The sequence below is a fragment of the Spodoptera frugiperda genome, chromosome 25 (genome assembly GCF_023101765.2).
Source record: "Spodoptera frugiperda isolate SF20-4 chromosome 25, AGI-APGP_CSIRO_Sfru_2.0, whole genome shotgun sequence".
Taxonomy (NCBI): Eukaryota; Metazoa; Arthropoda; class Insecta; order Lepidoptera; family Noctuidae; genus Spodoptera; species Spodoptera frugiperda.
In genome coordinates this window covers 16,050,206-16,076,677 of record NC_064236.1, presented here as the reverse complement: position 1 = coordinate 16,076,677, position 26,472 = coordinate 16,050,206, and the positions used below count along the sequence as shown (strand labels likewise).

Sequence of the window (26,472 nt, the reverse complement as noted above, 5' to 3'; positions counted from 1 at the left end):
GTTGCAGTTGCAGCTCCCGTTGGAGTACTTAGTTGGAGGGTTATCTGCAGTTTTGCTAATTACAACTAAGACAAAGTTTACTGTTGGTATGTTGGTGGTTACAAGAATAGCTTGTAGCTACAAAAGTGCAGTGGTGGCGTAGCTGTGGCGACGTGTACGCGAGCCCTCGGGTAAGTAGCTGATAATTATTACAAGTAATACGTGAGTAAGTTTACTCACGTTAAACCAAAAAAAAACCTATGCATAACATTAATCGAAGAAAAACGCCAACACAAGCATACAGGAACAACATGTTTTTAGACTTTGTACCTGATGATAAATGTATATCTCAGACCACGTGAATTAAAAACGCGATTGAGGTGTTTTCGCCTTTTGCATAATAATAAACAAAACCTAGATGGGATGGTACTTGTACTACTCCTATCATCTAAATGCAAATTGAATTATAGTTTATTTGAAGATAAAATTGTATATAAGATTTTTATATAGGAAATAATTACTGTTTTATTCAGAAGAAGAACATGTACCGTAAACGAGTTATACTGTATAATAATTTATTCCATATAATAAATACTGAAATAAATTGTTTTATGTTACAGATAATGGCTAAATCAATTATTACAAACCGAGCTTCACACTAAATGGCACTGGCGATAAATATTTAAATATTGATGTTTACGACAAGTATTACTACGGTGAGATTAACCGTTTTTCTGGAATTTATGCAACTGTAAAAAATCTTAAGATGTGATTTCAAGTGCGGTGAGCGCGCAACTCGAATCGCTAGTAGCAGCGCGACTATCGCCGCGTCGTCATGTGTCGCAAAATATTATTTTTCATTAATATTAGCCTCTAGCGTGGATTGAAACTAGTCGAGTTCCTCGTCAAATAATTACGTGAGTAAAAAACATAATAATTACTATTAAAATAATAACAAAACATACAGACACCTTTCTTAATACTTTTGTGGGTGAATCCTTTATGAAAACAGGTCAGCCTAATGGCACACACACTGCAAACAATTGCAGACTCCTTGTACTTGTATATATGCCCTTTTGTATGTATTGGTATAGTATACATATACGATAAATAATTATTTGTACGACAAGAGATTGAAACTGACATCTCTTTGTCGGCACTCAAGCTTATTCAATCAATGAGGACAATCCACTTAAAAGATTTATAAGAATTTATACATATTATATTTAGGATTACATTACATCACAATGTAAATAGAGCAGTTGGTTCGTGTAAGGGGAACAGAAATGTACTTTCGATAGCAAACATGTTATACAGCGAATACATAATGAGAGGTAAATAAAATTATCCTTATCTAAAATGTTATGAACTTGTATGTAAATCTACATCTGTTACTCTCTAAAGTAAACCAATCTGCATTGTCGTGACTTCAAAAGTAAGCTAGTGGTAGTATGTTTGTTCTGGCTAATTTCTAAAATGGCTGAACTGATTTTGATGATAACTAAAGCTACTTCTATTATAGAAAAAAAAAATCAACAACCCAATTTTTTTCAGAAGTAATTATTCTACACGGACAAAGTCGCGGACAACCGCTAGTAAATAATAAAACTGGTACCAAACAAAGATTATGTAGTGATAGAAGCCTTACGTTGAACCCTGTGTTATCAATAATAGACAAATATAAGTAAATTATTATTAATGTTTACTATTTCACGTTCCAGGTAGTAATCCAGAATTTCTCAAGCTGATTAAAGCGAATTAGTAATTACGAGAACGTAAGTACTTATAGACGTCATCTAAAAATTTTAATTATGATAATAAATTATATTAAGTTCTGTTGCCTACGTGGGAAAGCTAATGTATTGGGCTGTGTATATAAACTACATATATGAATACCCAAAAAACCGGTACATGTACGCCACGCTTTGAAGTTTTATGAAAACATGATGAATAAATTTTTAACAGGCTCCAAACTCTATTACTAAATACCATTAATTATTTTTCCTATTATTGTCTTCTATTTGACCGTAAACTAAATTATTGTTTTCTGAAAAACTATTTTAGTTAGTCTATACCCAAAGTATATTAATGTGCTTACTATTTCAAATTACAGATGGTATTCCTGAGTACACACGGACTGGTGTCCTTCCACGTGATACTCTTATAATGAGGGGATATGAAATGCAATTTATACATGTATGTAAGTTTATAATTATAAAAATACATAATAAAATATCATAAAGTTATGCTCACACAGACAAACGGCTTACTTAGTGAGTCGGTGAACGGTCTAGGTCTAGTAGCAAGTAGAAATGGTAAAAACTACTTACGTAGTTACCAGACGAATATTTTGCCTATATGATAAAATGCTACTGATAGCGGATTTTGTGAGTTAATAGCAGCGGGATTCCTTCTCCCATTTCATTTTACGACGCTAAACAAAAGTAACGCGAGCAAAGCCGCGGGCAAAAGCTAGTACTAGACAAATTACAAAAATCTAGACTCAGTGCTGTATCATTCAACTTACAGAAGTAGTAGAAGAGCAACACATAGATCGTATATAAATTAATTAAAAATAATATTCACTGAGAAAGAGTCTACTAGTTTCAAGTTACAGAGGGCCGTGAAGAGCGTGCGCAGAAAACGGCGACGCCGTAGGAGTCAAGCTAAGAGCATTAAATAGTCTGCTCTACGCAGAGATGAATTAGAGGACGCCAAATTGCCTAAATCTGTGCTTGTAAAGTTTGATGACCTATCTATGAGCCTGCGGTTAAATGCTGAAGACAGGTGTTTAACAATTTCAGACATTTCAAGCGCAAAGGAGATGTCCAATGCAGAATGCTACCATTTATTTTGAGCTAGGCCGTGACTGAAGACAAATTTCAAGGTATAATCCTTGATAAAATAGTGATAGACATAGATAAGATTTTTTTCAATCAAGCTTTTAAAACGACCGTATTAATCAAGCCAAAACGTAATGTAGATTAACATACTTAACCATTGAGGAGTTCCCTTAGCTATCATGCTGCATCATTATCAGGCCAATGATGTCGATCAAACCCCCTCTACGTGTGAAATACTCATCATTACAAATAATTCAAGCATGCGGTCATTGCTGCAAATCGTCGAGGAGTTCTCTGTCAACTGTCTCCCGATTCCATTATCAGTTCAACTATAAACCCCAAACCTAGACCAGACCAGCTAAGGCACTGGTTTAAAGAGCAGGAGAAAGAACGTGGTGCTTTTTAGTCAGTAAGAGATATTTTATCTCGTCTCACCCAAGGCGGAAGAAGTAATTAGGAAGTTCCCTATTTAAAAAAAATACCTATATCAAATTGTATTGGTTTAAAATACTTCCATAAAAATTTGCATTAGTCACCCCTACAATTCAAAAGTTCCTCTCGATTTCCCTGGGATAACCAGATGAAAATGGGACAGATTTGGGACTGTAATAAATTTTTTTTTTGTTTCGTTTCACATTTGGCGGAGTGTCCCGTAGCATGTATACAAAAACATATTGGCGACTTGATAACTTCCTGTTTTTATGAGGTCAATGAGAAATTTAAAGATTCTTGAGAGGGAAAAATATATTGTAATTTATTTGTAGGTATATTTTGCACCCACCCGAATTTTACCTAATTATCATTGAAGGCTTGACTTTTCAATTTACAGATAATGTTCCTGTCGCAGCATTTGAGAAAATACAGGAAAAATGAGAGAAATATTTGGTTGGTGGCGTAAAAGTATCGGGAGATGAGGAACTTGAAACATCGTTGTATATCCATAAAGTAAGTAAATATTATGTTGGGAGACTTGTGGAGAATAATTAATATATTTGCACGTAATAAAAATGACAATATTAAACTGAAAAATGAGAGATTAAGAGGTAACATACTACTCGTACGCCTAGTGGCATTTGCAAGACCAACGTAGGATCGAACGGTAGGTGGTAAGGCGGGGCAGGGGCAAATAATCGTGAATGTTATAAATTATATTGATATTTTCATGAATGAGAAAGTTATGCGCACGGACTACGGTTCTACAGAGGCAGGAACTAACCTCACTGCGTATCGTGAAAGGATGCTGTCGATGTTTCAGGTACTTGAACCATCAGTCAACGTCTCGGGCCAATAACTCTCGGATCAGATGCGGGTCATCCAACGCCATCGTAGATTGGACGAGGCTGCACTTGAAGCAAATGCGATTCGTGAGTTTAAGTTTGCTCCTTGTAATCTAAGACCAAAACTATCACGTTTCCCCATGTGTGGAAATATAGGGCAATGGTGACTGGTGAGCGCTCTGGATTCGCCACTTAAACTGCCGCCGTATAGTAAGAAAGTTTCTGCAAATAGATGAAAATGAAATCCCACCACTATTACCATCACTACCGATAAATAGTAATAGACCTTTGGCTGAATAAATACTTAATTTACAAAATACATTTACATATATATTATGTCCTTTACTTTGTTGACACCCGTAAAGGACAACACAAGAAACTGGCCATATAGTTGAGAAAGAGAACAATCAGCTCTTAAAATATAATAATCGTCGTCCACTCCTGTCACTAAAGTGACGGACGACAGGGTTGAACAAGTGAGTACTCAATGCAATGAATGACTGAGGAGTTCTTTAGAGGATGCGATTCTTGAGTATAGATTTGCTCCTAGCAATTTAAGACCAAAATTGCCACGTTTAACAAATGATCAACAATACCAGTCTGGCAATGCAGGAATGAGTTCAATCCTTACTTAACGGGTATTTATCGGCATACTATCCTGCTTCAGGGAGGGCAATACACGCCATAAAGTACCTAATGCGCTTTGTAAGACGCATACTTGTGGGGACTGGAACCAGTCTTCACGAGTACGTATTGCGTGTTACTGAGCGCATCGTCTTTCTGAAGCAGAAACTCTACGCATGGACGAAACGTATTAGGCGATATAAAAAACGAGTAGTTCGAAATCGCATTTCCAAAGATATCAGAGGTAGATATATAGAAATTGGGAACGATCCAACCAAGATGTGATTAGGGCGGCGCCCGGATGATGATGCCACTAACACATTTTGGCGCAACATCTGGGGAGGTGTGAAACTGTGCCAGAGATGGAGGAGGTGGTAATGAACTCCTTTGATGTAACCAGTTCAGCCTATGTGTCCCGAATTGAAAATCACCGTGACCAGACGGGCTGCACGATTTCAGGATTAAATGGTACAGCAGTTTACATACTCGCTTAACATCGCAGTTGTAGGTAGCTTTGGAGGCAGGATACCCATGTACGTGTCAAAAAGGGTTGCAGGCAATAAAAATTGTGCATCAGAACGACAAGCTATATTTGACAAATTTTATAGTCTGGCTGATCGCGAACATCAATGGTTATATATCGGAATATACCGGCTTTCAGAACTCGGCGTGGCAAAAGTCGTGGTTTCGATCTACGAACTGGGCTTAAAGATAGCGCCTCTAAAATTGAGGTGCTGTGGTTTCACAAGCTGTCAGGAACCAGAGTCGTCAGAACAGTACTCAGCAAGCGCGTTGTTAAAGCCATTCTGTCACACTTCGAAGCTTGGCTGACGAGAGAGGAGCGTGTCTTCTTCAGGCTCACTCAGGTGCTCACCGGACATGATTGTTTCAGTGATTACCTGCACCTAATAGGCCTAACAAAATGAACATTATGACAGAAGCCACTGTTAGAACATAATACATACAAACCCAAGAATATCTTTCAGAAAACTTGAATATTTAAAAAATGGCAACATAACGACAATACAAAACAGTTTTTAACTCCCCATATAACTACTCATTCAAAAAGACCAATGCTTTTCATGCTCTGTTTATGAACAAACAGACGACACTATTATATGAAGAGAAAAAAAAGTAAGAGCATTAAAAAAAGAATAAATAAAAACAGCTGGCAAAAGTAATGTGGCAGTAGCAATATTTGATTTGCAAAAAGTGTTAAATGTGCTTTAATCTGAAGAATGCGTATTTCATTATAAAAGAAAATATCCATGCACCAATCTTACAAAAAAACTTGAAAAATAAAATAAATTATAGCATTATTTTAAATTCAAAGATTACTGGTGAAAAATATCGTATAAAAGAAGTAGACCAGTCCGAAGTTTACGACTTAAAACCACTCGTAGAAGACAATATTGGCGGTGCTATAAAGACTGAAATTTATTCCGCTAGGCTGACATCATGAAAGTAAGCGTGATCGATTCACAATTAGTAAACAAGTTGTTTTGTAAATATAATTATATAAAGAACAAAATTATAATTTTGGCGGCACTTATTCAGATCTTTATATAAAGTACAATACAACAACAGCTACACGACGAAGAAGAAAACGTAATGATTAGTTCTTAAAATGTAATTGCATATATGAATAATGTGCAGTTGCAACGCGCATATCATCAACCTGTTCCAATAAGTAAAGCTTTGCATTCCTTTGAGTTGAGCTATTCTTCGGTGTTACCATTCCTTCTATCAATAATTCTTGTCCTGTTCTGAAGCTGAGGATGAGGATACTTCTAAAGAAGAATTAAGCTAGTGCTAGCGCATGGGAGGTCCCACTTAGCCGTGGCTAATTTAATGGCGAAAGTGGTTGCGGCGGTCTTTGCGAGAATCCGGCAAGAATCTGGCACTCCCTCTCGCCTCGCCCAAAGGGGGAAAAGGTATTGGATGATTTTCCGCCCTCAAAAAAATTTAATTTGCAGTATTTTACTTATATAAGTATAGCCGTTATTTTATTCAACCGTGTGAGATTATATTGACTATACAACGTGTAACAAAATACCCATATACATCAAGAAGCGCTGATGAATACAGGTTGAATAGAGTCTCTAAACGAAGTTTCAGCTCAAAATACGTTTAAAAAAAATTTTGTACCAAATACTTGGTATCGCATGGTTCTCGATTTTAAATCATACAAACATGTCACAACACTACAAGGATCACTTGCTAATATTAAGAAACATTTCTTCTGTCAATCTGATCGTCTAGTATCTGTCTACCTAATTTTGAATCACGCGGCGGCGCGATTTGAAAAATTCATAAATTGGCACCATGAAAACATGAGTTTAAAAAATTCTTACCGTATCGTTTGTTATGTTATCTAGAAGCCGTGCAATTGATATGTCTACCCCCTTTTTGTTTCACGTTGTATAACCCGTCAAGTTATTTAAATTATTTCAGATACCTTTTGATTGATTGCATCATACAAGTACAGCAACCGCCAGTGTGTCCGACGTATTAGGAAAAAAAAAATCTAGTTTGTGAAGACGGTGTAACTGAAAAGATTATAGTATTTGCAACAAGTTTAGCGAACAAAATAATAAACGTACTATTCCTGGATATTTACGAGGATCAAATACTGCACGACGCTGCATATTTTAAAACTGCAGAAATACTGTTACCCGAGATGTGCCATTATATGCCAGATTTACTACACACTTTATATGTACTCAATCTAGCATGGCTTTGTCAGCCACAAATAATGATAAATTATTTGGACATTATTGCAATAATTGATAATACGTTAAAACTCTAATAGTGCACACATGCTGGTAGACCTAATAAGTCTGTACAAATGGGGCCGTCGAAACCAAATTAACTTTGAAAATATTGAAGAATTTGATGATGACGAACTGCATTTATAACGAATTCCGTATCTTCGTGTGAGATCTGATTGCCCTGCCACCGCTTTAGGGGATTATTTGGTATTAATAATAACTGGCAAATCAGATGAGCACCTGACATCTAAATTCAACATGTCCAGAAGAACATTAGAAAGAATATCACAAATAGCTACACAATGCTTGACTGAAGATTTTATGCCCCTATATTTAGGCTTAGTTAATTTAACTAGAGATGGTGTAATAGCTAGAAATCTTTTGATACCAAGTCGTATTTTAGTGGTAATCAAAATGAAAATAGAATTTTCGTCATGGAAGTAACGTACTTATATGTCCAAAAAAGTTTGATATTTTTATTTAAAAAAAATACTTATAGTCTTCACGAGTTCAAAAACTTAGTGAAACCTTTTCTGGTGGTTTCCACTGATAGCTGTATAATAAACATGCTGGGGCCATATCCAGCGATAACGTCAGATGTCGATGAGATCCTACGTCATCTTTTAGCATTGGTTTTTAAGACCTGGTGATATTTTTATATTAGATCGTGGATTTCGAGATTCAATTCCTAGAAATGAAGAATGTGGCTATATTCCACATATGCGACCATTCAGAGAAAGAAAAGAACAATTGATGCCGCCAGATGCTAATAAGTCAAGGTTTATTACAATGTGTTGATGAATGAATCGAGGCCATAAATAACCGTTTTAAAAAACTGGGTAAAATTGGAACATTAGCGTCCGACGGAGACAAGGATACGTCGGCTGAGCGGCGTGTTGATCACTTCTCGTGCAGCAGCCGACCAATTCGATCGATTATGGAAACAACAACATATATAACAACTGCAAACAACATATTTGTACTTTGAAAGTAACTAAGACCTCTGAGTTTGTTTCAGCATTTCTTCACAGAGTAATCGATAGGAAATGCCAGCCCAATCAGTAGCTTAATTAAAGTAATAGTGCAATGTACAAATATAAACAATAGTTTTATATAGAATACTTTATTATTTTACTGTTACCACCGTCATATCGCCCACAAATGTTCCTGACATCAGAAGTCTAATTTCACCAACAAAAAGAAAGCGAGATATTTCCGACATGTAAAATGTATTTTTCCTGTATACGCCCAGAACCCACAAGAAAGCAACCCTTACCATGATAAACTAGTCACATTTTATTAATATATCCTCACAATTACATTATTTTATTTTATTTTTTTTATTGTTAAATGGGACGACGTTTGGCCGCTATCTCACCTATGAATTTTCCATTCCTTTGTCCTTTGTAGATAGTTTTTGCACCAACCCGATATTTACATAATTGTCATTGAAGGTTTGGTATTTCAATTTACAGATATTGTTCCTGTTGTAGCATGTGAGCAGATACAGGAAAATGAGTGGCATCTACATAACATCTGGTTGGTGGCGCCAAAATATCGTGAGATGAGGGTTAACAACTTGGAATATCTTTGTATTTCCATCAAGTAAGTAAAATACTATGCTGAAAATATTGTGGAGGATAATTAATTTATTTGCACGAAATAAAAATGTCAATATAGAACTAGAAAATGAAGAAATAACATACTACTAGTGGCGTTAATAGGACCAACGTAAGATTGAATGGAAGGCGACAGGGCCGGACCGGGGCTTCTGGAAAGGTTTCCCAGGGACAGTGAAGCGGACGAGTCCTTTACGTCTGATTGAGGGTATTTTTCTGTCTATTGTCGTCTATTGTTATAGTTTATGTTAAAGTATACATATTTACTTCTTAGTTTAGTGTCAATATTTTATTACTTCGACTTCATTAATATGATATGGTGAATAAATGTAAAATGATAAATTTTTATCTCTAAAATAATAAAGAAAAGAAAAGAACTTCGCAATCTGACTAGATTGTGGGTCCGGCTGGTCAAAGATAGAAAATAAGTATTTGGAACAGGTCCCTTCCTAAATACCCGTGTCCGGTGTCGAAGGTATCTTTGGACATTACCACGGATCCTGAACAGTGTACTCAGTCTCCATCAAGAGGACTTTTTTCTTCTGTTCATTATCATTGATTCTTTATACGAATATGTATAAATAAAGTTAAATCGCTTTATTTAACACATATTTAAAACACATTACAGGTATTGTCTTTTAATCGAGACCTCACAGTACTAATATGACGAAAAAGAGAGGGAGAGAATGAAAAAGCAAGATTGATCTGGAATGATAGAAAAACGTAAGTAAAGTTTCACCTGTATATCGGTGTACAAAGTTACGGTTCAGATAGGTTATATAAGATAAAACCTCTAATATTTTTTTTTAATTGACTCAGTGTGTGTCACTAAAGTATATTTTACTCGTATACCATAGAAGTTGTATATAAAAGACATGTTTTTGAGGGTGAAGATTAGAAAAGAGGATGCATTGAGTTTCCTCTGGAAGGACGATATCAATAACACTAATGCGCCTAACACGTATGCTATTTTTGGCGCTTGTTGTTCTTTTGTGGCAAAATATGTTCAAAATAAAAAAGGCCATGCAATTTAAAAAGGAAAAGCCTCGTGCTGTTAGGTGTATTGTGCGAAATCTGAATTGCGTCTGGAGAAAATAAGTTTTTTTAAGACGCACGATTATAATATTTAGTTGTGGAAAGCTACGGTGACTGTGGTAATACCATTAGAACCTCTTCTTCTGCCTGATCCGAAAAGATTTTCCTCTTGGATGCGATTACTTCGCGCTACAGCTACTTTCTTGGCTGCTGTTGAAAGATTTAAGAAGGGACAAGGAAAAGTCAACACTTCTCTGCTAAATAGAGCTGAAACTCTAATTTTAAAACCGGCTTAGTCAGAGACTTTTATAAAAGAGCTATGTTGTTTGTACGACCAAAGATCTTTACCGAAGAAGAGTAGAATTGTGTCTCTCTCACCGTACATAGATAACAACAGTATTAAGCGAGTATAAGGTCGTGTTGATGCTGCAGCAGATGTTTCTATAGAGGCCAAGAGACTGTAAACTGAGACTGAAAACTGTTATCAATGAGCTAAGACAACGGTTTTGGATAGTCCACCTACGGCCATCGGTGCGAAGTGTTGCATCAAAATGCCTCGTCTGTCGCATAAGAAAAGCGACACCTATAGCACCGAGACAAGGTGAATTACCTGCAGGTAGAGTAGCCCACCATTGTAGACCGTTCTCACATTGTGGTCTTGACCTTTTCGGACCGATAGATGTGACCGTTGGACGGAGACGTGAGAAAAGGTATGGCGTAATTTTTAGCTGTATGATAGTAAAGCTCACCACTGAATGGAGCCCACTCAAAGTCAGTATACGTCGCGGCAGGCCCAGAAGGAGATGGCGGGATGAACTCGATGCATATGAAAAGGATTGGCCAACGGAAAGCTCTGCATAGAGACAAGTGGAAGGAGGCCTTTGCCTTGCAGTGGGACGACTATGGCTGAAAATAAATAATAAACAATGATAGTAAGATAGTGAATTCGCCATCTTCTGATAGTTTATTGTTGGCCATACGTCATACGGTGGGCTGAAAATGGCTCTCAGTGGAAGTAGGGCAGCTATAAATGTACTATTTTTAAATTGAGTAAAAGTATTACAGTAATGTAAGGTCCACCAAAGGATAACATGAAACTAACTGATACCTCTGCGGAAATAAAGTTACAATCACTTCTAGACAAAACTACTAAAAGGATCTTGAAATTAGTTGGAATTGGAGAAGATGAAAAAGAAACTTGAATTAATTAGTAAATGGGGTTTTGATGGTGCCTCTATTCAGTCAAATTACAAGCAGACAAGTAAAGCAGATTCTGACGACTCAAGTGTTTTTATGGGAAGTCTAGTACCTATGAAACCCGTTAATGGTGACAGAATTTTATGGGAAAATCCAGCGCCAAACTCAACCTATTTTTGTCGTCCACTATTTTTCAAATTTATAAAACAAACCCATATTAATATTACCACTCAAATGCAGAGATTAGAATCCGAAAGAAGTACTTTAAAAGAAACTGAAATTCATGGAAAGTTCATTTGACACAAATTATTATTTTTTACTTCAGTATTAAGTGAAACCTCCACACAAAGCTGCGATGTTTGTAAAGTTTGGGGTGGCCAAAAGAAATGAACAACTTGGATCAAATTTTACAGAAAGAGCCTAATACTGAAATCTTCAAATTGAGCATATCTTCTCTCCATGCTTGGATTAAATTCATGGAATGCATTTTACATTATCATATAGGCTTGAATTTAAATCTTGGATAGCAAAAGGCGACAAAGTAAAATTAGAGAATAAGAAAAGAAATGTTCAACATGCGTTTAAAAATAAAAATCGGTTGCTAATTGATACAGTTAAACAAGGACACGGTACAACTAATGATGGTTTTTTGCAGATGTCGCCACAACTGCTATCACTGCTGTAGACGAAAATCTATTTAAGAAGACTTACTATTATTTTACAGCTATAACCTCAGGTATTTTAATAGACACAAACAAATTCAAGGAATTTGCTGATGGGACCTTTAGCTTTGTACATTCAAATATACGAATGGTATTACATGCTTGCAAGTGTGCACAAAATTCTAGTACATGGAAAAGATATAATCGACAATTTTGGTCTCATTCCACTGGGAAAATTATCTGAAGAGGCAGCCGAATCGCGAAATAAAGATTTCAGAAGGTACAGAGAACACCATTCTCGTAAATATTGTACATTAACCACAAACGAAAATATTTTTAACAATTAGTAAAAGGCCAAAATTTGTCAGGAAACGTAAAGTTTTATCAAAAGATGCATTAGATTTATTAATAGTGGATGAACAAGATATAGAGCAAAGCAAAGAAAATTTTGCTTTTGACTAAATATAATATTTTTTAGCTCTTGTGTCTCTCAACGACTCGCTGATATGTTTTGGGCGAGGTGGTTAAAAAAAGTTTTGCCAACAATATTACCACGTACTATGAGGCCCACCGGCAAAGACCAACTTAAGATTGGAGATGTGGTCCTGATGATCGATCCGGCTTCCGCAAGAAACTACTGGCCGCGTGGTGTAATAGAAGCCGTGTACCTTCGCACCGACGGCCGAGTATAAGTTGTTGACGTACAGATCAAGCGCGGCACGCTGCGCGGCACGCTGCGCCGACGCTCGGAATCGCGCCTGACACGCCTACTCTCATTCCGCGCGGTTTCACCTGCTCTGCTTGGCTCCCATTGGTCATAGCGTGATGTTTTATAGCCTATATAGTCCAGTCAATTTAGGAATTCACCTCGGAATTCGAGATACCCAGCTGTAATTTTGTATATACTTGTATATTGACACCAGTTTTTAAAAATTGATTAAAAGAATTGATAAAGAGGAAAATTAAGTGTGTTTTTTTTAAATGTATCAATTCTTAAAAACTAATTATGATATCTCGTTCAAACCAATTTTCGTTGAAAGTTTCCATTAAAATCTACAGCACATATTTTTTTTAGTTTTCTTACTCACTTATTTTAAAAGTTAGAGGGCAGGACACATTCTATAGACCTCATTTTTCCACTTTGGAAGCGTCTATCTTTCAAACGATTGATTTTGACGAAAAATGGTTTTAGGAACCATGACGTATTTTTTAATGTCCTATCCATAGACAACCATCACGTATAGGTTAGACGAAAAAAAATTTTTTGAAGAGATGCAGTGACCGCGCGCTCTCCGCCCTCTATCTCGAAAACGGTTCACCGTATAAAAAAAAGTTTAGACAAAAGTTATAGAAAATTTTGTATTTCACAATATTGCTATTGAATACAACTACCAAAAACCCATAGGAAATGAAATATTTCGAAAAAACCGAAAAAAACGTTTTTTGGGCCCTTTGACCCTGAATTTTAAGGGTTGCTTACACCCTACCATATGTAGGTTTTGAGACAATTTTGGGGGTCAATATACAAGTATATACAAAATTACAGCTGGGTATCTCGCATTCCGAGATTCTTACCTAATTTTGCCTTATTTAACTGGACTAATAGCCTTCCTCGATAAATGCACTATTCAACACAAAAAGAATTATTCAAGTCGGACCAGTAGTTCTGGAGATTAGCGCGTTCAAACAAACAAACTCTTCAGCTTTATAATATTAGTATAGTATAATTTTATTGTAAAATAGTTATGTACACGGTAGAGAATTATGCGAACATGCCACTATTTTATTAGGAGCGTAGGTGCTATATATAAAAAATACCAAATAAATTCCTGATAGACAAGAAAAAATATATATCTACCTGTCTATATTGATCTGCGAAGCACGACTAAAAGTGCGTACCTGTAAAAAAAAAACAGTCTTAAGTTACTTATATGGGCATTCATTTATGCAAAATCACATGCGAGAGAAATATTATAAAGGCATATCAGGTAAAACGAATTATATCTTAGTTTTATACAAAATTCCGCTAAAGAGTAATTGGATTTTTTGTGTCTTAAACGTGAAAATTGTAAAAAGGCTCATATAAATTCTGAGGATCACACCACCTCTGTATTTTTTGAATGGCAAAGCTTTTGGAATACGACTGGTAACAAAATGGGATATACAATGTGATAGGAATATTTACGATATACTAGTGGTCGCCTAGTGGCCGAAATTCCACCATATATGATTTAATTTACAATACCACTTAACGTACGTTGAAGGATAATTTTTATTTAATTCAAACTCTTTTATAAAACTCTTTTCATATGAGACGTGAGAATATCATCGCAATGTCTATCGATTTTGACGTTTTGTCAAATACGATCAGATACTATGCATGTGTGTGTAATGTTTTATTTATTGATTAAATGTACTTTATAAGCATTATTTTTGAAAAATATTAGCGCTATGCACTTCTCCTACACATAAACTATAAGTATACCAAATTTTATGCTCCTACGTCCGCGCAATTTTCGTAAAATGTGGTCCAAAGTTTTTGCATCACGTATTAATATATAGATATGATAGGAATTATTTTTATCGAAAAAATCACTATTTTTCAATATTTTCAATTAACTATAAAAAACAAAAAAATTAGGGGTTCAACCCCCCCAAAATATTATTTTTTTTGTCGATAAAATTATATGTAATACTCAGCCTTAACGGGTTAGAAGTCTCACCCCTATCACATTGTATACGAAAATTACAAACCAGTATAATAGGTAAGGTGATGATGCATTCGTTAATAGATTTTTTTATGTCCTTACAGGTGGTGGTTATGGGGCGTCAGTTGCTACGAATACCAAGAAATCATGAGGAACAAGACAGTTTGCAGCTTGAAAGCGTCTTACGTATCGTACATCTCATTCGAAACAGTTGGCTCTACCCTAATATTTCGGTAAATATCTCTAAAAGTTCTTTTTGTAGGTTTTTTGCTGACAATAACTAATACATCACATATTAAATTAGAGAAATCGGTCCAGCTTTTAACGCGTAATGACGTGATTCAACAAGAATTCATTTATATGCAGTTTTGATTCGAGTCTGATCTGTGAATCGATGTCGTTCTCATTATCTAAATATATATAACTCAAAGATGACTGACTAACATAGTGATCTATCAGCCCAAACCTCTATATGGATCGGGCTGAAATTTAACATGCAGAGTTATTGACAAAATTGTCTTTTCCGTAAAGGTCATTAAGTAAGAGTCAATGATTGAGTGTTATTGTTTACGACTTCGTTTGGAAAGAAGTTATTGTCTGAAATGGATATTACGCCGGTGAGTATCTTGAGATAACATCTTATATGAGCTATTTCTACAAAGTTGCACATTTTCCTTCGGTAAACCCTCATTCATGGATACTTATTTATATTACAGAAAACAAAGAAGGCTATGAGCAAGGATGAGGTTTCCCTACTCGTGGATTTAATACAAAGCCACTCAATAATAATAACTAAAGATACCAATGTTGCCACCAACAAACATAAGGAGGAATCGTCGATGTAGCTTAAATTAAAATGGGACAATTTAAAAAAAGCAGCTCGTAATAGAGCTGCTTATATAAGGATGAACAATTTAAAGGTAAGATTATATTATTATTAATTACTAGCTGTACCCTGCGGTTTACATCCATGAATCCCACTCTTATGTCTGTCTATCCAAATACACTAGGCCTGGTAGGCAGTCACTCCAGGTAAAACAACTGCTTCTGGTTAGTCTGGAAGCAGACTCCAACATAGTTGGGAAAAGGCTCGGCAGATCACGATCACTCAAATTAATAATAATATGTTTTCTTTTATTGCAGATAGGTGGTGGCAAACGCACCTACTAGCACGTACTCCATCACTACCAAATGGAACAGCAAACCCACTACATGTGGATCCCAAAACACTTGTCACTTTTTCTAGGATTTCATCAGGTGGAATGTAATATTTAATGTAATAATGTAAAATAAAACATAATTTACAAATTTGTTCTTTTTATTACTTTTCATTACATTTATCAGAGAACTAATACTTAGCAGTTTATTATTACTCCTACTCTTGATATCTTCATCTATTAGTGTAAACTAAAAAAATCAAGAAATTTTGAAAGTCCCATGATTCCTGAAATAACATCAATTTATTTAGGTTATGTTTACATTTTTAGAATAAGTATACAATACTTCCAAATGACCTATTACTCTTATATGCGGATGAATTTCAAGAAGTAACTGTTCAGTAAATTCTTTATCGAGTCGAAATCTCACTTTAAATTCGTTAGAATCCAGCAACGCTAAATAATTCAATTCACTCTTTCTTTATATACCGTAAAACATGGCAACTTTACCATATTTTGGAACAAAAATCGAAATATATTTTTAACCATAAGACGCATAGAAACCAAAACTATATATTTAAAATTGTAGTCTATCTGGCTCACTTTACTGTAATCGTCATTATAATACAAACGCTTACTTTAGCCGTAGTAAAGAAAAAACAACATGGGTAAAGATACCAAATTTTTGGCAACTTTACCTACGCGCCGTATTCATCGTGTATTGCATATTAAAGAGTTGTTGAGGTACAGAGGGCTTCATCTAGGACCTCTTCGTATTATAATGCAAACAATATGAGGAAATCTATAAAGATAACGGCTACACAGACAGTAGGTATAGTTGCCACGGGTTTCATCGTAATTTACATACAAATAATTTGTTACGCTCGGGGTTGTCAAAAAATGAGATTTTTTTTTATGACATGTATATTTAAAAAAAAAATTATAAACCTTAAACCTAAAGTAAAAAAAAAGCATAAATATCTGACAAAAATATTGTTCCCTTTTAAAATAAATTAAGTTCTAAAATTTTAAGTATTTATGTTTAAAATTGTAAAAAAAGGCTACAAAATAATGTTTAATCTTTTGACTTTTTAATTTTTTGACTTCACTATCTCCATAGCTAATTTTAACATTACTTTCGTATACTTTTTATATTGTCTAGCTCCGAGTTTTCTGCGGTTTTGTTTCATGTGAGCCATTTTGGCTCTAAAACAAAAGGCATTATTAAATACATTATAACTTATCATCCAGGATATTCACTATTATGCTGGGAAATTTAGGTATTCGAAAATGGTTACATACACACAAACAAGGAAAAAAACATTTATTGCCAACCCTAACTGTAGGTAAAGTTGCCACAAAGCAGGCTGTGGCAACTTTACCTAACCTGTGTCAACATTACCGAAGCGATTATTTATCAATAAATTAAAGAAAAAGCAATTGCTGACATTACAACAGTAATCCCAACTATATTATACATACAAGATCAAAATTTCACTCACCTGTGACAAATAATTTAGGCTCTGTGAGCACAATTTAGGAACTACTAACTTTTAGCACATTTTCACGCACTACACTGTAACGGCCATTACTGGCATAATAGCAGTCTTACGTCTACGCAAAATATAGTAAATATTTCCTTTTAAAGTCTAAAAAATACTACTATTACAAAACAGAATTCTAGTGGGTAGATTTTTAGATAAATGAGTTTATACCGAATACCTATAGTATGGTAAAGTTGCCAAGGGTCTGGTAAAGTTGCCATAGTTTACCGGTACTCTATCACGCCTTTTATCTTCTTCTGAATCACTATCATTGAAGTTTGATATAATATCAAACGCTTCTCTATCACTATCTAAACTCGACATTTTAAAATTTAAAAGCGAAAAGGGTGAAGTTACTTTCGAAATACTACTCTAGCCGACCGACATCGGCAGGTAACCAAGTGACATTACGAATAGTCTTGACAATCTACGGTCGTTTAAAATATTTATAGGAACGTCATTTTTTTTTTGACCGGGAAAATCATCCAATGACTTTACAAATATATTATGTAGTTGATGTTACTGATACTTCACTCTCTACCTCTTTTATATTAATTTGGTTATGTATACTGTTACTATGCAGATACACTCTTTCAAGTAGGCTGAAAAGGATTTTCCATTATAATTTTTACACATTTTTTTTTCGTTAGTTGCAGATGGCGCTTCGCTTGCAGCAATGAAGAGCTGCGAGTCCCTACTCATCATCATTAATAATCATCGGCCTTCTAACAGAACCTTTCTTGCAAATAATTCAATAATGTATGAAGGTATTCAAAAATTATCTGCCGCAGCTTAGTGGAGTGCCTAGAGCATTCAAAACCGTAAAACCTCGGATTAGAGTTACAGTGAATGAATTAATATGATCGATGTGGAATATTGTTTTTTAAACTAAAAATTGCAATGTTTACCCAAATTTTTTTTGTGCACTCCATTTTTTCATTGTTTAAACAAATTATTATAAAAAAATAATGTTTGACCATATATTTTCACTTTAAACAGTATTTTTATTTTATTTATATGTTAAATCTTACCTGAGTAGACATATAGGAACATTTTTCAAAGATACCTGTGTATAAAAATAGCAGTAGGGATCTCGAACAGATAGAAAAACGTGGAGGGGAGAGCGGAGCGACGGCTGCTATTATATGTACAATAGCATTTCTCGGCTAGTTTAGTTGCAAGTAACACGTGTTCTGTGAATATTGTGCTTCTATAACAGTAAAAATTTGGTTTTTTAGTGAAAAATTCTTGTATATTTTTGTACTGGAAGGTGTATTGAAGACGACATTATTGAAGAGTTCATTATTGAATTAATTAAATAATAAATAAATCGAAAATTAAAGATCAGTTTCAATAAACAAAATATATGATAATAATGAATCAAATACAAATAATTAATTATTAATTGTTTTTTATTAGATTTCGAACAATGGATCAACCAACGGCTAGCAGCATGGCTGATGAAAATAGCTGCATAGTAGTATGCATTGGTAGATAAAGATCGTGAAATATATATTCTAAAACCATCCCGAGGCAAAGTTCAACAGAAGATAATCTCATCGAAATGTTTAGAAAAATCATTACCAAATTGTAAAGAACATATTCTTTTTTTACATGCCTTTACGGGTTGTGACACTACTTCTGCGTTTTTCAATAAAGGAAAAATTAAGTTTGCCAAAAATTTTGAGAAACGGAGTGATTTACACGACTCAGTAAAAGTATTAAAAATATCAATGAAGACCCCAATAATATATTGCAAGCAGGTGTAGCATGTATTTTGAGCTTATATGGCGCTCCGTCTAAAACTCATGATTTAAATACATTGAGGTTCAATTCTTTTATAAAAGCAACAGCCAATAATACGAGTGTTCTTTTGTCATCACTGCCTCCAACAACTGATGCAGCGTTTGAGCACCTTAAAAGAGTGTACCTACAAATTCAGATATGGCTAGGAAATGACGTAGTTATTGAAAATTGGGGATGGAAGTATTCCAATAACATGTATATCCCAATAACAATGAATCAATTACCTGCTCCGGATAATTTATTGCAAATGTTATTTTGTAATTGAAAAAAGGGATGCGGAGCTGCGTGTGGATGCAGAAGAAGTAGTTTATACTGCAGTGTATCATGTTTACAGTGCAGCGGAAATAGTTGTTCCAATACTTCACCTATTATACAGATAGATGAAGTAGAAGAAAATATTTGATGTAGACAACAATGTAATATATTTAAATAAACAGATTTTGTACTAATATTTTTTTTCTTTTCATTAGTTATAATTAATTACCTTTTTTTTAATGTACACAATAGAGTGCGTTTCATTTATTATTAAACTGGCCAAGAAGTTCCATTGTACATAGCAGCTGTCGCTCCGCTCTCCCCTCCACGTTTTTCTACCTGTTCAAGATCCTTACTGCTATTTTTATACACAGGTATTTTTGAAAAATGTTCCTATATGTCTACTCAGGTAAGATTTAACATATAAATAAAAAAAAACTGTTGAAAGTGAAAATATATGGTCAAACATTAATTTTTTACAATAATTTGTTTAAACAATGAAAAAATGGAGTGCTCAAAAAATTTTTGGGTAAACATTGCAATTTATAGTTTAAAAAACAATATCCCACATCGATCATATTAATTCATTCACTATAACTCTAATCCGAGGTGAAAACCCCCAGGCGCTCCACTAGCTTTAATGGGAGGTAGCAGTGTGTTTGAGGATTACAATAGTATTTATAAATTACTGACAATGAGTAATTTTTGTCATACAAAAAAAAACTACGTACCGTAAAACGTGGCAACTTTACCATATTTTATATTGTTATAAAATTTGATTGATTTTTGTAAATCGAAATATATTTTTAAACATAAGACGCATAGAAACCAAAACTATTTGTTTATAATTGTAGTACATTTGGCTCACTTTACCATAATCGTCATTTTTATACAAACACTTATTTTAGCCTGTAGAATAGAATAAACAACATAGGTAAAGATACCAATTTTTTGGCAACTTTACCTACACGCCGTATTCATTATGTATTAAAGAGTTTTGACGTAAAGACGGCTTAATCTAGGAATTCCTACTTCTTATTAAAATGAAAAGAATTTGAAGTTTTGATACGTCAAAACTTTTGCTACACAGACGGTAGGTGAAGTTGCCACGGGTTTCATGGCAGTCTACATACAAATAATTTGTTACGTTCAGGGTTGTCAAAAAAGAAATATATATTTTAAAAAAATTAATAAACCTTAAACTTAAAGTGAAAAAAACGCACAAAATTTAAACATAAATGTTGTTCCCTTTTAAACTAAATTAAATTTTAAGTATTTATATTTAAAATTGTAAAAAAGCTACAAGATAATGTTTAATTTTTTGATTATTTAATTTTTTGACTTCACTATCTCCATAGCTAATTTTGACATCACTTCCATATATTTTTTATATTATCTAGCTCGGATTTTTCTGCGGTTTGTTTCATTTTATCATTCTTAAATACATTATAACCTATCATCCAGGATATTCACTATTTATGCTGTGAAATTTAGGTATTCGAAAATGGTTACATACACACACAAGAAACATGTAAGGTGGCGAGCCGCCCGCGACATGTACCAAACCTGATCGTTCCTGTTAAAAAGCATGTTTAAACACGAATATCAAAGGTGAGCGGCGGCGATCCTTTGTTCCGCGCCGCCGCTGTCTGGTTTAAACATGCTCCTGGGCTTGCACGAACTTGTCGGTAACGCGGCGACGCCCGCGACGTGCACCCAGGACAGGAACGATCTTGTTTGCGCGGCCCGCCTATATAAGGACGACTCCTTTCGAGACGTCCTCAGTGTGTCAATGAACGTCATTATGTAAGTGTCGTAATTATCCTTTTACGTAAAGTTAATGTATCGTCAGAGTGTGTTAATGTCGATTTAGTAGTCGCGTAAAGTCAATCCACTACGGTGTTAACATCATTAATGTAACCTATGGAATAAAGTATTGTTAATTCAGTACTAGAGTTATTTCTCTCCACCATCATCATACAGTCCACTTGCTCTCTGGACCACATCACGGGTACGTCGAGGAAACGATCCACAGCCTGATCCCTCCGACCCGCACATTCTGGTCCTTCAGAGCCAAATCAAGTTCCAGCAACATGGTGCTAACACGCAGCCGTAGTGGAGAGTCCAGAGGAGAACAGACCCAGCAAGAGCTTTCCGTGACCGCCGGACCGGGTGCCAGCACCCCGGCACCAGAATCGAGCTCGGCCCGAGTGACGGACACAGGAAGCGGGTCTACGACGACTACCAACATCGACGCCACACTCAAGGCCAGCGATACCAAGTCACGCCGTTCGACATACTCGAAAAGGAAGCGCCTCGCAGAGCTAGAGGCCATAGAACAGCTGGCTGAAATGGAAGTCAAGAAAGCGCAGGCTGAGCAAGAGCTGAAAGAAATACAGCTGCAGCGCCTCAGAGTCGAAGCTGAGTCGAGCGACGACGAAGAGCTGGAGGACGACCTCGCCTCCGTAAGGATAGGAACGTGGCTAGCGCGACCCGCGCCGCCACCCGGAGGTGAGACTCGCCCGCCGCCTCACGACGCCAGCGGCGGGAGGATCAGCAGAGACGCAGCCCACGCAGCGACAGCGACGTACACCGGCGCCCCGGCGGGCGCGCACCCGCTGCGAGACGACGACGGCTACGGCAAAGTGCGTGAAAGTGTGTGTGCGAAAACAAAGGGCAATATCGCGAGTGAAGTGTCACACGGTAATGTTAGTGATAAACTGATAGACGTAGGAACCCTCGCCGCGGCACTAGCGCAGGTCATGCGCAGTTCGAGAGAGCCCCCGAAGTACATGCAGCGGCTACCAGTCTTCGACGGAAAACCCGGTGAGTGGATAGCTTATAAGGCCGCGTATTGTGACTCACACACGTATTTTTCTAGCGTAGAAAATATTGCTAGGATTAGGTTAAGCCTCAGAGGCGCCGCAAAGGAAGCTGTAGAGTGTCTATTATTTAGTCAATCTGACCCTCAGGTCATTCTAGATGCACTAGAAAGACGTTTTGGTAGGCCTGAGGCTTTGATAATGACCGAATTAGATAAAGTAAAATTATTACCTAGATTAAAGGATGACCCTAGGGATATTTGTATATTTGCTAGCCGTATTGCAAACACAGTAGGTACAATAGAAGCACTAAATAGAATTCACTATTTACACAGCCCCGAAATGTCGCGATCTATAATAGATAAGTTAACGCCAATATTAAAACATAAATGGTACGATTACGCGGCAAATAAAAAGCTTGAAGATACTCCCGTATTAAAGCTCTTATCTATGTTCATGAATGAAGAGGCCGACAAGTGTAGCGCGTACGCATTGCCAGAGCGAGATAGGGATAACGCCATTGATGAACGACGACGGCGCAGAGTTGAGCGCACGTTTATGGTGAATACTCGTCAGAAAACATCAAGTGAGCGATGCCCGGCATGCAAGCAGCACGGCCACAAGTTACCAGACTGCAGTAAATATAAGCAGCTAGACATAGATAAGCGATGGAATATAGCGAAATCAAATAACATGTGTTTTAGATGTTTAAGAAGTAAACACAGAAGAAATATGTGCAGAGCGCCTACTTGTGACGTAAAGGAGTGCAACATGAAGCATCACAAACTGTTGCACAAAGAGCGTAATGTAAACACAGCGCCGCCCGCGCCGCCAGCGATGACGACACACGAATCCGTGACGTCAGCGCGGGAAACAACTTCGCCTCACAATCGCCGCGCGTATTTGAAGATAGTTCCTGTGACGTTGAGCGGACCACATGCTAGGCTACATACATACGCCTTGTTAGACGATGGGAGTACAGTCACCTTGATACCCGCGTCGGTAGCAGACATCCTAGGTGCAGATGGGCCAGAAAGTTCTATGTGCATACAAGGCTTAGGTACAGAGTTCAAGCACGAGCGAAGCCGTACCGTAAGCCTCCACATACAAGGCAAGTACCATAGCGCCCCACAGAAGATAGAGGCGGCGCGCACCGTAACTAGGTTGGAAGTCACGGCGCAGACTGTACATACCGAAGATATAAACAATTGTAGGCATTTAGATGACATACGAAGCACTCTTGTTTATGATCGCGCGCGACCAATGATTTTGATAGGTCAAGACAACTGGCATTTGTTAGTAGCCACGAAGACACGGACAGGTGCGCGCGACCAACCGGTAGCATCGTACACGAAACTCGGTTGGGTTTTACATGGATGTCAGTACACAGTAAATAAAGACACAAGTACATTCTGCGGCCACATTACAATTAAAGAAAATCCAGAACCATTTGAAGAAACCATAAGAAACTTCAAACCAGAACCAACATGTTTAGAACCTAGGATACCTAGAGAAGACCTACAACAGCAAACCTTAGGCATCCTAGAAAAGAAGAGCCGACGATTACCCGATAGAAACTTCAAGAAGAGGAAACAAGAAGCACCTACAATGCCGAAGTCTCATCTAGGCACCCTAAAACGCCTAGATAAGCTCATCTAGGCACCCTAACGCGCCTAGAAAGAAAAGTGATCGCCGCCACACAGGATAACAAAGCAACGCCGTGCGACAGTTCGTTATCAGTGCTAAGTACAAGCAGCGCTGGCGCACGTACTTTACGTTCGCGCGGGAAAATCAAAGCGGTACAAGAAACGTGAATAAAGTAATAATAAACCCTAAGCCTAAGAAGTTATGTACGTATTTACATGGAAGTTTTACGTAATAGCGGGAATACTACGTACCCGTACCCCCGTTTAGTCAATCAAGTACGGCCTCATGAATTAAATTATTATGGTCCTACAATGGTAGCTGTAGATAGGCACAAAGATAAAAGAAATAGAGCCTTATTTACTAGCTTAAAGTGTAAATCGTATAGGAATAGCTAGCTCATTTAGTGTAGTCTTAGCTAGCGCCCGCCCGTAGGCAGTCTATAGGTATAGGTTATAGGTTAGATATAGGTCTAGGTCTAGGTATAGGTTAACATATAGGTATTAGGTATAGGTTAGCTAATAAGTATAGGTATAGGCTAGTCTAGAATAGTATGTAGTGACAACGCTACCTAAGCGGCTGATAGGGACTTAGGTAAAAGCGCCTTAAGCGCTTTAGGTTAGGTTAGGTTTAGGTAGTGAGTCACATGCGTGGTCTATAAGCTGGAAGCTCGTACCACCGGTGTCGCCGATTTGGCGAAGATGGGAACGTGAGTGCCTGCCGCGCCTTGAAACCGGCGGGAGCCCTCGGCAGCAGCACCCCACCCAAGGTTGGAGACGTCGTCGTAACCTCCGACCCTGACCTTCCACGTAACACCTGGCCCAAAGGCAGAGTAACGCAGGTGCTACCAGACGCAGATGGAGAGGTACGAGTGACCAGAGGACTCGTACTCCGAAGACCAGCGGAGCGCATTGTCGTGCCCACCAAGGAGTCGCCTGATGGCGACGGCGGGAGAAATGTGCACGACAGCAATGTAAGGTGGCGAGCCGCCCGCGACATGTACCAAACCTGATCGTTCCTGTTAAAAAGCATGTTTAAACACGAATATCAAAGGTGAGCGGCGGCGATCCTTTGTTCCGCGCCGCCGCTGTCTGGTTTAAACATGCTCCTGGGCTTGCACGAACTTGTCGGTAACGCGGCGACGCCCGCGACGTGCACCCAGGACAGGAACGATCTTGTTTGCGCGGCCCGCCTATATAAGGACGACTCCTTTCGAGACGTCCTCAGTGTGTCAATGAACGTCATTATGTAAGTGTCGTAATTATCCTTTACGTAAAGTTAATGTATCGTCAGAGTGTGTTAATGTCGATTTAGTAGTCGCGTAAGTCAATCCACTACGGTGTTAACATCATTTGTGTAACCTATGGAATAAAGTATTGTTAATTCAGTACTAGAGTTATTTCTCTCCACCATCATCATACAGTCCACTGGCTCCCTGACCACATCACGGGTACGTCGAGGAAACGATCCACAGCCTGATCCCTCCGACCCTCATTTCATATCAGATGGTAATAAAAATCCAGAACACTGTGAAATCAAAACTAAAATACATAGAGTCTGAGATTCGACTGTAATTATATACAAAGAATATCATTTACTATATAGTACCTAAGGAAAAATACTCAACTGTGCACCTTTTACAAAAATAAAAGACGTAGTAAATATTTAATTGCAGAACGGGTCAAAAACTACCTCTATGCTCGATAGATGGTGTTGCTCGATTTAAAAGCGAGCTATCGTTTGCTTCACTCGGTTTGGTTAGGGTAGGCCGCGGCGCAGCGACACGTTACTCCTGTCAGTTTTATAAACTTACCTCCAAACAAAAAAGAGGTAAAATTTTTGTATAAGCCCATTCACGTGGGCTTAAGAATACCATAAAATTGTTTGATAAAAGTTGTACTATTTCCGTCGTGTCGAAAATGCACCACGTTTAATAATTCATGTTTTGTTGAGTTTTATGACCATCAGGATAGGTGATATTTATGAGAGTTGTACTAGAAATTTTTATTTAATAAAAAGAATACTTAAACTTAAGAATAATCGAACATGACAAGCTTGGTACAAATTTATACCAAGTAAAAAATCTTAAAAACTAATAGTTTTTATGATGAGATTGTAATATTTATTTACTAAAGTAATGTGCTCTGCTTATTACCAAATCGATGATTTAATAATATTTGTACGAAGAGAAAAGGGCTAAAATTTTGTTCTTGTCAGCTGTTCAAAAACTCGCATACTGTGCATAATTACAATATCGATAATCTGAAATACCAAGACAAAGAGATACGAGTATGTTTGGTGCAGCAAACGGTGTGCAAGACATTTGTTTAATTTTTAAGGTATTCTTAAGTCCATGTTAATGGACTGTACAAAAATTCACTCACTCAAAGAGTTGATGTGGTACGCGGAGGAAAAGTAGCCCCATGAAGAACATCGCGCGCCGGCTACCCTAATGAAATCGCGGTAACGAAACCATAGCTCGCTTTTAAATCGAGCAGCACCATCTATCGAGCTTATGGGTAGTTTTGG

The 26,472-nt window shown here is 36.9% G+C and overlaps 1 protein-coding gene and 1 long non-coding RNA gene across 2 annotated transcripts; both read left to right on the top strand.

The window, feature by feature from the left end:
• The first annotated feature begins 1,249 nt into the window (after positions 1 to 1,249).
• Positions 1,250 to 19,855, top strand: LOC118275068 (uncharacterized). Its single transcript, XR_007706974.1, has 9 exons — positions 1,250 to 1,754; positions 2,093 to 2,175; positions 2,784 to 2,866; positions 3,652 to 3,767; positions 4,078 to 4,186; positions 8,970 to 9,099; positions 9,742 to 9,836; positions 14,820 to 14,948; positions 18,067 to 19,855. It is a non-coding gene; the product is annotated as an uncharacterized LOC118275068 (long non-coding RNA).
• Positions 19,856 to 21,137: 1,282 nt separating this feature from the next.
• Positions 21,138 to 23,958, top strand: LOC126912465 (uncharacterized). The gene is made up of 2 exons (XM_050704609.1): positions 21,138 to 21,283; positions 21,426 to 23,958. Exons 1-2 carry the CDS (start codon positions 21,138 to 21,140, stop codon positions 23,956 to 23,958), a joined length of 2,679 nt encoding a protein of 892 aa, XP_050560566.1.
• Positions 23,959 to 26,472: the final 2,514 nt, after the last annotated feature.

Coding starts and splice junctions, on each gene's coding strand:
- LOC126912465 (XM_050704609.1), top strand. CDS start 21,138: ATGCTCCTGGGCTTGCACGAACTTGTCGGTAACGCGGCGACGCCCGCG. Junction 21,284..21,425: donor GTGTCAATGAACGTCATTAT/GTAAGTGTCGTA, acceptor TTGTTAATTCAG/TACTAGAGTTATTTCTCTCC.